Raw genomic sequence first — 12,952 nt, forward strand, 5'->3', positions numbered from 1 at the left:
CATGTGGAATCTCTTAGCGGGTCTCCAATGTTTTGTTCTACAACAAAACATCCACATGTTCATTTAAGTGTCACCACACTTTAGCTCGTGAGATCAGCTACTTACTTCATAAGTAAGAAATGTCACACGTGATGGTCTAACTGTATTAACGATATCCGTATCTCGTTATTACTTACGACCATGGTTTATTCAAGATCCAATTATATGTAATTTGTATCTCACAATCACAACTCCTTGTGATTAACAGATTACCTAAAAATTGGGTCTTCGGATTCTATTATTTAATATTATTTATTACAAAATTAATTTAAATAAATAATAGATCTCGCCAAAATCAAATGCATTAAATATATTAAAAGCGTTTACAACCTAAATCGATTGGATATAGGGCATAACACTTACATCAAGGAATGTGAACATGAATAATCAACCACATAGTTGATGGTATGATTAAGAGAGTGAGAGGTGTCCTAGGACTAATGTTGGTTGGTATTAATGCGTGAAAATTGCTCATAGAATCAACTTTAGAACTTGTATTGCAGGAATTATGATGTTGGGATTTGTTTTTAGTGCATATCTCAGTCCACTTAGCTACCGTTATTGGCTATGACTTGTTTGATGTGATTTTTCTGCCAAATTATGTGAATCACTCAGTTATTGATTGATACGTGTAGATTTTCTATTGCAACCTACAACTATTCTATCTTGAACGATGAGACTTGACACTATATTGACTTTGCTGTCTATGTAACTCAGCATCGCGTGCCTTACTTTTTTCTAATCAGCTTCATCTTGTTGCTTTTTGAGTTTTTGTCCAACTATCCTCGCAATTTGGTTTGATCTTGAGTGCAAAATCTTCCTAATTTCTATGGCTATCTATTCATGTTTTATAGCGTTTTAATTGAGTTGTGCTATTTTATGGTGTAACAATGATAATAAGAGTAATCCACTTGTGTCTCATGTCATCAGACAAAACGACAGGTAAATCAAGCTATGAAGCTCTTAAGATTCCTAAATTAAGAAACAAAAGATGATGGGTGATCCACTTCTTTAGAGGTGACCCATTTTTTTCTTTCCCTTTTCAATAACGATTGTTTATTGGCAACAACCATCTTATGGATGTCCAAGTGAAGCCACTTTTGCAACTATTGATAACAATTAGAAGAACTAAATAATGGATAAATCAAACAACATATGTATCACTATCAGGTTAGTAATGGGACTTATCAACTATATATGGTGTATGAGAAAGTTGGTTTTTAATGTCAACTCAGTCGTTAACTAAAGATGCAATTTTTGTGTCTTATAATTGAAAACAAAATATAAATTAGTATTGCTTTAACATTTTAAGATATTGTATGGTGTGATTTTATGTGATATCAATGCACCACAAATAAGAAAGTCGCCCATTTGTGTTTAATTCAAAATTATTTATTCTGTAGGAGTTTAGTCCCCCTTTTTTTTTATTTTTTTATTTTTTTATAAAGATTCAAACCACCACAAGGTGGAGTTTTTATTAATGTACTGGAAAAAAAAATACAAGCTTAAAAGGGAGAATTTAGCCTGGCCTCGAATCAATATGTAAACATGGAAATTAATTCAAGAGTAAAATGAATAAGATCTATATCTAATTTACTTTTATCATATTGTCATCATGCAGTGTGTGCAATATTTTGTTGGCTTATAATCACTCTCATAATCACTATCTTCATCAGAGTTCATCAATATCTGTCCGTAACACATTTCCTGCAAGTCCAATCCCTAGTTGATCTCACCGTACATGTATCCAACAAAACACTTGAATAGCAAAGGTCCCTAGATGAAGGAATAAAATTATCAACACCAGCCTCGAGTCTGGGCTCAGACCCTTTGTAAAAAGACGGACTTGCAATGGTTGCACATATCTTCACGATATGTGGTCTACTAATGGATTACTATCAAATGGCTAATTAGTTTTCTTGCCAACTATCAAAGTACTAGTAACACCGGGGTCATCTTTATCCAGTAAAGACGTTGACTTGCTAGAACCTGAAATTACCTCATGCACTAGCTCTTCCATTTCAAATATCAATTCTCGAATGATTTTAGCATCATTGTTTTGAAAATTATCAATGACTATTTTTGGTTCAATCTCGCAAGCCCCCATATGTGGCACTTAAGTGTCTAGTAGGGTTTTAATCGAAGTCCATGGATAGTTGTCGCTTTAACTTGTAAGAGTTTAATATTTTAAATGAAGTACAATATTTTTCGGTATGTATAATTTTTGGGATACTGGTCCTAATAAAGGCTCATTAGTTAGATGTCTTGCATTTGTACTAACAGTTATATCAATCGATGCAATTCGATAACTGCTTTACATAATACCAAGATGTTCCCAACAACGTTTTCAAGATTGGATCCGTTTGATCACAAAATACTGTATCTTAAAATTGAGTGGAGATTGTTCAATTGACGTGTTCAACTTAAAACAGGAGAAGTCATAACTTGATCAATTTTATTCAGTTCAATTATTTTATTTTATTTTTTTTCGCTATCGATTGACTCAGTTTTTAACATATATATCACATGATATGTTATTGTGAATATCATTAATACCTTTGAACCTAGATGTTTAATAATATATACAACTGTTTGTTTTATATTTAATTGAAATTAACCTGTGTTCGTAATTTCTATGGTGTATACATGTTTATTTATGTAATAAATTATTTGAGATCAAGAATTATAAGGTTAAAAAAGAAGAACTCAACAAAGTTACAAAGAAATTTGAAATTAAAATTAAAAGAATCGAAAATTAAAGCAACCACAAATGGAATTAGGTTTTCACTGATCAAGTGACGCTATTTATGAATTCTAGCAAGAATAACAATTAAGCCTCCATTTTACAAATTTATTAATGATTTATAAATAGAAATAGTAAGAGGAACCGTAGCGGATCACACGAAAAGTATAGACAACTATGTATGCTAATTATAAATGTGAATTTATAAATTATATCCAAAAATATGCTAAGAATAATACATTAGTGGCCTTATAAACATCTAAATTTTTTTTTTCTCGAGAATCAAAACAAAATTTGAGTAATCTTATAAGTGTGAGATGATATAATGAGTTCCAAGCTCAAAAGATCATTTCAAACCGAACTTCCTGATGTCTGCACTGTATTTCTCACTCTACTTTCTCTCTCAAGATCCCTATATAAGTTCCGCAAGCACTAATTTATCTATATGCAATTGTAATCTCTCTCATAATCAAACCAGAAAGATATACATATAAATATATAAGTAAAGTATAATATTCGATGGAGGATTCATCGATTAAGATAGTTATTGACTCTTCAAACAATCCACAAGGAAATGGTGATATAGCCAAGAAATCACCACCGTCCATTTTAACCAGGCTCCATGCAGGCTATTTCAGAATAACTCTATCTTTTGGGGGTCAAGTTTTGCTATGGAAAACCCTAAGTGAACATGTATACGAAACACAAGCTATTCATGTCATTCTACATATTCATACCTTCCCTTCAATGGCTTTTCTTCTACTCTGGTGGCTTGCCCTGTGCATTCTCACTCTTCTCTCTGTTCTCTACATTTTGAGGTGCATTTTTTACTTCAATCTTGTGAAAGCAGAGTTCTTGCACCATGTTGGTGTCAACTATCTTTTCACTCCATGGATTTCATGGCTTATTTTGCTCCAAACAGTTCCATTTGTGACTGCAAATGCTGTTTCCTATCATATTCTGTGGTGGGTTTTTGTTGTTCCTGTAGTCGTACTTGATCTCAAGATTTATGGGCAGTGGTTTACAACAGAAAAACGGTTTCTGTCGATGGTGGCAAATCCTACAAGCCAGTTATCAGTTATAGGGAATTTGGTAGGTGCATGGACTGCAGCAAGAATGGGATGGAAAGAGAGTGCTGTTTGCATATTTACACTCGGTTTGGCTCATTATTTGGTGGTGTTTATCACGCTTTATCAGCGATTATCGGGTGCTAATCGTTTTCCCGCAATGCTCCGGCCAGTCTTCTTTTTGTTTGTTGCTGCACCAAGCATCGGGAGCTTGGCTTGGAGCTCCATTTCTGGCAGTTTTGACATGCCATGCAAAATGCTGTTTTTTCTCTCGCTATTCCTCTTCTCATCATTGGTAAGAATTAAGACTTGTCCCTTTTGCTGGCCTTTTGAAAAGTCAATAGCTGCTTATGAGATTGAGAAGCTACTTTAGGGTCTCTTTTGATAGTTTTCTAAAAGTACTTTATCGTGTTAAAACAGCTCTTACAAGAAGCTGATCCAAGATAGCTTTTCTCAAGAATCTTTTCTATATAAAAAAAAAGATGGAGTAAAAGCCTTATCAAACAGTCTTAGTTTGTTTCTTTAGCAGATCATAGGTTGCACATTATGAAAATTGGAAGTGCAACATGACATGGACAAACTATTTTCTAAAAGTAGGACAATGTGATGCCTAAATTGATTTTGAGTTAATCCTTGTGTTTTTCCTTGTAATTATCAGATATGTCGGCCAAGAATTTTCAAGAAATCGATGAAGAGGTTCAATGTAGCATGGTGGGCATACTCATTTCCCTTGACATTCCTCGCACTTGCCTCAGCAGAATATGCACAACAGGTTAAAGGCGTTGTAGCACCCACACTACTGCTCATCATTTCAGCCCTCTCAGTTTTGGTTTTCCTTGTAATTTTGGTCATTACTGTCATCAACACCGATAAGCTTTTGCGCGAAAGCGATCCTTATCTGGGTTTTGCGGGCAATACCTATAAATCCTAGAGCAGGTGAATCTACCCGCCGAGGATGTGGAAAATATTGAAATATGACAAATTGTGTACTATTGGACCCTACCATCTATCTATTAAAAAGTTAAGATGAGTAACATAATGCATAAATATTTGGCTAAACTTTTGCATGGTACGAGTTTTATAGCGATAAAACAGGTCACTGTGTATGTTCCGATAATAAATCATGGTAAGTGTTCTGTTTAAGAAAATTTTGAATCGTCTCTAAAATCAATCATGTAGATATGCAATAGAAAACTCGTATGGGAAAATATTGGAATAACCCGATGTAGCTAGCTCCTCACTGTAATGAAAAATTGCTTATCAATGCTTAGAATGTCATTTTAAGTATGGAAAATTATTGGGATTAAACCCTAATGCCGAGAGCAACATTAACTAAAAATGAAATGAGAAACACGTATGAGCAAAATAGTAGTTCACCCTCAATATTGTAGTCATATCACTATTCACTTCCAAAGTAGTTGGTTTTGACTGGATATGCTCATTTTAAAAACTACAATGATGCTAAATTGACACAAAGGTTTTGACAGCTTGACCAAACACTCACAGAGTCAGGCCCACCTTTTTTATTTTTATTTTTTATTCACGCAAGTTTCACGCACGTAAGAGAATGTCATGGCTTCTATCACCCATTTTCAACCAGTTTAGCTTAATTTAAAAAATAATTCACTTACTTTACCAACTTATAGTGGATTAGGACTGTAGCTATACAGTAATGAAATGTGTAAGTAAAGCTTAAACTAAAATTTAAAGTTTGCCAAACGCAAACTTAACAATTGTAAGACATGCAGAATTTACCACAATTAGGAAAAGAGCAGTTGGTACAAAACATTTTACTTTTTAACGATATTACGGGATGAAGCAATGTTGTTAAACTCAACATCAGGGTTAAAGTTAGCCAACAAATCCAATAATTAAAATTAATTTAATCAGTAGTTAACTTAATTGTTCCAAAAGGTACTGCTTTCCAGTGTGCAATGTTATCACCCGCACTACATGCGTGCGTATATAATTAGAGTCTCAATCCCGATCTGTATTTCCAATTATCCATATCAGCTTTGCAATATTTATAAAAAAATCTCTTAACCGCTAGGTTTCTATTTGTAATTGGTTATTCCTTAGACAAAATTAAAATAATGGAGTTGTAATTAAAGTTAAAAGGTCAATGGCTTAGTAGTATAAGTCTTGAAGAAATCAAAGAGCTCAAAGATGCCTAAGAAGATCACAAATGATTAATGGAATGCAATTAGAAGTCAAGAGAGTGTCAAAATGCCACACACAAGTCATAGTTCAAATTCTCAGTCACAAGTTGCGACGCATTTTTTTTACATAGCAAACATTCGAATTGGAAGCATACTATTTCTAAAAGAATTATATCCATTTGAATTAATTTTCCAATTCACTATGAGTCACCTCAATCCAATATCGGGAAAGGAAAGATAAATAAAAATACTGGCGACTGCTTAGAGAAAGCTCGCTGGCCACCCTCTAGGCGTTCGAGTGCCCAAAATAGAAAATTAAATGCTAGCTAGGCGCTAGTCTCGCTTGACCAGCTGTGTTACGTGCAAAAACCCTACATCGTTATTTTTAGCCTTTTTACAATCCCAAATAACTTCAAGCACTTCATATTATATATACCAAAGCCATAATTAGTCCGAAACCATCTTGTGCCATTGATTAAGCCATTATACGTTCAATAGAACATCTTACAAGGATCATACAACAATTGCATAATTCTCTTGTTCAATCAAAATATCAAAATACAAGATCTAAATATCAAACACCAAAAATCCTTACCTCTATCTATAAGCCTTTAGAGTTTCGAAGTTGGAGAAGAGATGCTTAGTGTTCCAGCACTCCTAAACGAGTTCGTTCTTGGTGATCCACGTGAAGGAAAAAGTAGCCTAGAGTTGCTGGAAAGTGCAGTTCGCACACTCAAAGAGTTCTTTGGTGATTTACAAGTTAGATGATCAGAGTCAATTAAAGTTTAGCAGTGTCTGGATCAATTGTAAATTAACTTTTCTAATGAATTTTATTTGCAAGTTTGTCCGAAGGTTTTTTTATCTTGAGAATATATGGTGTTATTTACTTTACTATTTTGATCTGAATGTTTGTGATTGTTTAAATTTAGAGTTTAATATTGATTATACTTAATAATCATCTAGAGACAATAAAAGACTTGTTGCTTGTCATTGTGTTAATTTCATATGTTTGAGTCTAAATGTTTATCTTGCAAGTGGTATTGGATCTTAATTGCGATTTGTGACCCAATTTTTGTCTAAATGAGTCATTCACATTTTGATGAACGATCTAAGGATGAAATGGATATTCATGATGCTTATGACCAGTTGTATAAGAAGAGTGTCGAGTTACATAAACTACAACACAGTTTGCTTAAAAAATCAAAAAGCACGCCCCAAATACTAACATTTGTATGGCATGCATCCACACGCCGTTAAAAGGATGATATTTTTTACGGCGTACTTTAATGCATGCCGTAAATGTCCATCTAATTTTTTTTTTTTAAATAATTATTTATTTGATCACCAAACCCAAATAATTAAAGAACATAATCTCATTTCAATACGTAAACTATTACAATACAATATGCCAAAATTAGACTACTATTCTAAAATAACTAGTTAAACTATTACAAAACAATTGTTCCATATATCAAGAAATTTGTTTCTCTGATCAAAATTTTAGCTATCCCAAAATTAATCAACTCCTTGCACATCACAAAAAATAAGTGATATACTTAGATGTATTTTCACTCATTTTGTCAAAAATTTATTCAAAATAGTGCGAAAAAACAACATAGTAAAAATTAAATCTAAACTACAAATTGTACACACAACTTCACTAAAACAGGAACGATAAACTTGCTTCTTGAACATCGCTAAGAAAAAGACATAATATAATGATAATGATAGATTTCCTTAAACCACATCCTTCCCAAGCAATGATCAGTTAATTTTACCAACAGAGAAAGACGAAAACTGCATATAACGAAAATGCATTTTGGCTTACAAATTAAACATGTGTTCACTTACTTAAGGCACTCAAGAAACCAGAGACAAAAACTTCCATTATAGAAGAAAATCAAATAGGCAAGGACGGAAACTCCATTCCAAAGATAATGATATTACTATCCTCACTATTTAGCCACAAAAACTGAAATTGTCACCAAAAAAAAATAATAATAATAAAAGAAAAAAAGAAAAAAAAGAAGTTACTTATAGTATCTTAGAATGACAAATTATCATTACAAGAAATATAAAAATCATTGATACATGGCATCTACCTCAACAAGAAGCCAATGGAGCCATCATGTCACCTTACAATCTAACAATCTACTTAAACCATTCTAACATTACAATCAACAAATACATTGATTAGAATTTAGCCAAATGATGTCAAGATAAATTAACAGCCAATGTCAAAACAACATAATAATTTCAGTTTCAGTTGTAAAAAACCAGAACCTGCCAGTAAATTGAAGCCCCACCATAGGCAACTACAACCTTTACTCCAGTTTGATATGAGAACTTCTTTGCGTCCTCATGTATCTAGAGATTTTCAACAGAAACCTGATCAAACAAAGAAATGTTGAAATCATTAACACTCTAGTGAAATATCATCCATCGTACTGAATTTAATATGAGCAGTTTTGTCTCTTTTGATCAAGAATTTAAGGTCTTTCTTATTGTCTAAATTTTGTTAGGAGTTAATTGATTATCTAAACCAGTATTGGGTTTGACCAAGTATTGAATGAAGAATCTGGAAAACTAAATCTTCTCCACTTTAAAGGTCTACCGAACCCACAGATGAAATGTGATTTTCCATTATGATTTACAATAAAACTCCTACAGATACAAAAGCATGGAGGTGAAGTCCATGACCTTCACCCTTAGTCCATGAAAGCCTCCATTGAGCCCCAGATTATACCCACCCCTTATCCCAACAACCCCACAGCCAAAAAGTCCCCACAAAACCTGGCTACATTCACCAACCAATTTTTCTTCCAATTCCTCCATGAATGACAGTGTTAATGAACTTGTTGCAAATTCAATACTAGAATATTTATGCTGTATCAAAAAATGTATTTACATTGCAGTATAAACTTAATGTTGGAAAAATCGGTCTATATTAAATTGATAAAGGTAAAGAGTAATGGATCGAATTGATAAAAATGCCCACAAATATCATCAAACACTAATCACAGAAATTATCAACACAAATTATATATTTTACACAAATTATCACCGAAACACTAATCACAGAAATTACACGAATTACACAAATTATCAAACACTTGAATAGTGCTTTATTTGTGCAAAAAAAAATAAAAATAAAAATAAATAAATAATCCAAACACATAGCAAAGTTCATAAAATTAAGAAAATATATACTGTACCTTAATTGATTAGGTATATTCTTGATCATCAAAGTAGTTTTTCCAGAAAGTGAAAAGTTTTCCTCAGTAGACGAAAGGACAAGCCCATTTTCAGAGTCTTTGGGATTCTTCTTACAACTCCGTTCTTCCTACAAGAAAAAAACAATTTTTTTTTTTGCTTCTTCAATCCGTTCTTCCTTCAAACTATGTGATTGGAATCGTCGGTTGGGTGAATTGAAGGAATGGGAAAGGGTTTGCCTTACAAAATATGGGTTTGTTGTCGGCTTTTAGGCCAGTAGGTTTTAATTTTCTTTTGCTTTGGGCTCGGACTATTACAGCATACAAAATGCACCCAGTTGAAAATGAACCATTTATGACACACTCGAACATTACGCCATAATTACTAAATATTTACGGGGTACCATAAATGAATGCCGTAAGTACATTAAGTAATTGATTTATTACTGCACACATTTATCGAACGCCGTAATCAAACACTTCATGTACGCCGTAAAAAACTACTTTTGTTGTAGTGATTAAGTTATTAAATCAGTCTTTAAGAAACTAAATAAACTTAAATTAGAAAAGGAGAGACTTATAATCGAACTTGAAGAATCTACCAGAGGCCTGGATGAGTTGTGGGTTGAGAAAGAGTCCTTAGAAGTTAAGGCTGAGACCGTTACGAGTGATCTTGAAAAATCAAATATCAAACTTTGATCTTTCTCTAACAGATCTAAGAGGATTGATAACATGATAGGTCTTAACAAATCAGCTGGGAATAGAGGAGGTGTAGACTTTAATAAAAGAAATTTTGAAACTATTTCCTCTTCTAAAAATAAGTTTGTACCTGTCTCGATTTAGCCTAAGGATCAAAACTTGAAACCTAAAGACTTGAGTGTAGCAAAATCTTGAGTAGGACCAACTCTATATCTACCTCTAATAAACCTAAGAGTATAGGAGCCCGATGACCAAAATCATCTGAACAACATAGGTTTCCTTCACCCCAGGTTCAAAATTTTGAAACCTAGTTTTCACGAAGTTATTGTTCAATCAAAATACTGCAAGTACACGATTCTTTAACAAATAATAAAATGAATTTTAAATCCAAGTATCGTACTCACGGAGATTGTACTAGTTTAAGTTCAAATTAACTCAGCCTTAACGAAACAATTAAAATTTGTGATTTTTTAGATAAATTAAATAATCTACTTTGCAGTGGAATTCGTGTCGAGGTAGAGTTTATTAGAATTGGATTGTGACCTTAAATCTTGTTGAGTATTTGATTGGAAATATTGTTGGAGGAGTGTTGGGGTTGGTTGTAGACTTGAAGATGTCTTGATGGAGTCTAAGGTGAAATTGATTCCTATTTCGTCCCAAATTCTCCATTATTGGTTTTATCCATTGTATTGAGACTTCACATTATATTAAACTTTTAATGTATTATTTCTCCTAATATGTTAAGGATTCTTTGGTTGGAAATTTGTGGTGTACAACATATATTGGATTTGACCAATTGTCCAATATCTTATTGGTTTAAAGAGATTTTTTGTAATTCCTTATTATTGATTATAGTGAATTCTCTGCCTATGCTGGTGTTTTTTACGAATTTGGGTTTTCACATAAATCTTGTTATATTTGTGATCCATTATTTTCATATTACTCATATAATTCCCATCTTTATTATTTGGCCCGATTCTCTACATTGAGAGATTAATCGTTCAAGTTATTTCATATACAAATGGAACATAATTTTTATTGTCGTTAGTTTGAACTTAGACCCCCTCAATCATTTCAAATTTCATACATTTTTCGACCATGTCATCTCATTTGGAAGGAGTCAAAAAATATACATTGATTGATGAGATGAGAAGAACATTATGTGAATATAGAAATGAATATCCCTATTCTAATTAAAAAAGATTTGCAACAGTGAGTTAGAAAAAACTTCCATATCTTCATTAGCCTATCAACAATATCTACTACTTTCAAGCGGTCAATAGAATATTTGTTGGATGAAATGAAAAATAGCAATGTTAAGAAACACAAATGAGCAAAATATCCCCAGTTAGGAAAGTTAATGTACGAGTGGTTTCTCTAATGTCAAGAGAAAGTAAATATGACTGGAGAAATGATACAGAAGAAAGCAAAAAGAGTTATTGCTCAAAATGTATGGCGAAAGCAATTCAGAATTTATTTTCTTAAATGCTTGGCTAGAAAGGTTCAGATCAAGACACGGAATTAAGTGTTACGGAAGATTTGGTAAAAATACTTCAATTGCCATGGAGAACATCGAAGATGCTTTAACAGAAATACGAGCATATAATTAGACCAAGTTCAATGGATTAATATCGATCAGATGGATGAAACATGGTTATTTTATTGTTTAGAAACAGATCATTCACTTGCTACAAAACAATTGGAAGGATGCAAGAAGGACAATGAGAGAATTATTATTATTTTTTATTGCATATTATTTTCGGCACTACAAGATTTGATTAGATAAAGATATTAATTTTGAACCAAATGTAATCGAGGAAACGGCGTCTTTTTTTATCCTAAATAGAGTTTTTTAAGCAATCAGACTTACCTACAAGATCTCCTTTGAAGGAATCAATGGATTGTGTGAAACTATTTCTCGTCTACGCTATATATAGAAATGTGATGAATGTCGAGCACCTCTCCTAGTCAAAATGATGCGGTGATGGAATCTTTTACTAATGAAGATATTATTCAAGGGGCACTTAATACATCTATCAATGGTGATCATGATCCAAATAATAGTTGTATTTTACCAACTATTTTTTCAAAAAAGGCATTTCAAGCAACTGCAACCTTAACTAATTACTTTGTACGAAATGAAAAAAATAAAAAATGCTAAATGTAGTATGTGTATTGCAAAAAATTAGGGATGAAATTGAATTTAGTTTAGTGCAAAGAAAAAGTAAAAGACTTTAAATGCATATTTGGGAAAATAGACGAATTGAAATAAATAGTCTAATTAAAAGTTTGCATTACCAAACTTTTATGAAAGCAATTATTATTTTATATACTCGTTGGGCCTTCAAGGATTTCAAAAAAATTATAATCTTATGCATTTAGTGGGATTATTGATTTATTATACTGGTCTCAAGTCGTGATTGAAGAATTTTTATTATTTAAGTGAGATTATTAATTTATTGAACATTCATTTATCGAGATTTTACTGTAGTGAAAAAAAAATTACTATGTGAATTTTGTATTCTTTATTCTATATCTAGATTTTCTATTTTTTGTTTATTTTGTTTTAATTAATTCATGTTACCTATGATATGAATATTTGCTACCTCTAGTTTTAACGAAGTTTGTTGAATTGACTTTGTTGCAACTGTTTGCATTGTGTTTTGGGAAAGAGTACGTCAAGTGTGGTCTATTATATCATACATATTTTTCAACCTCTGGTTTGAATTTTTGTTCATTCCTCCGTATTTGCAAGTTGAGAGTTGAACACGACAGTCACTATTTGCAAGTTGAATTTTTTTTTTTTTTTTTTTTTTTTTTGGACACACCATACTTCATTAGGTGGATATTATTAAGGTAAATTTATTGTCATTGAGGTGGACAATAATCAAGAAAGTTGATAAATTGTATTACTATTATTATTACAACATGTTTTGCAATAATCGTATTAGACCAGAATAATAAGGAACAAAAATAAAGCATTAATTATTGTATTCCATCGACCCCCCCAAAAAAAAAAAAAAAAAAAATCTC

The 12,952-nt window shown here is 32.2% G+C and overlaps 1 protein-coding gene and 1 long non-coding RNA gene across 2 annotated transcripts; one reads left to right on the forward strand and one right to left on the reverse strand.

The window, feature by feature from the left end:
- The first annotated feature begins 3,246 nt into the window (after window positions 1-3,246).
- Window positions 3,247-4,958, forward strand: LOC111395946 (S-type anion channel SLAH1-like). Its single transcript, XM_023022181.1, has 2 exons — window positions 3,247-4,144; window positions 4,508-4,958. The coding sequence occupies exons 1-2, from the start codon at window positions 3,302-3,304 to the stop codon at window positions 4,778-4,780; spliced, it is 1,116 nt and encodes a 371-aa protein (XP_022877949.1). The 5' UTR covers window positions 3,247-3,301; the 3' UTR covers window positions 4,781-4,958.
- A 2,910-nt stretch (window positions 4,959-7,868) lies between these two features.
- Window positions 7,869-9,524, reverse strand: LOC111395947. Its single transcript, XR_002702890.1, has 3 exons — window positions 9,224-9,524; window positions 8,111-8,396; window positions 7,869-7,980 (listed from the first exon to the last, which is right to left on the reverse strand). It is a non-coding gene; the product is annotated as an uncharacterized LOC111395947 (long non-coding RNA).
- Between the last annotated feature and the right edge of the window lie 3,428 nt (window positions 9,525-12,952).

This window comes from Olea europaea, chromosome 6 (genome assembly GCF_002742605.1).
Source record: "Olea europaea var. sylvestris chromosome 6, O_europaea_v1, whole genome shotgun sequence".
In the NCBI taxonomy this organism is placed as follows: domain Eukaryota; kingdom Viridiplantae; phylum Streptophyta; class Magnoliopsida; order Lamiales; family Oleaceae; genus Olea; species Olea europaea.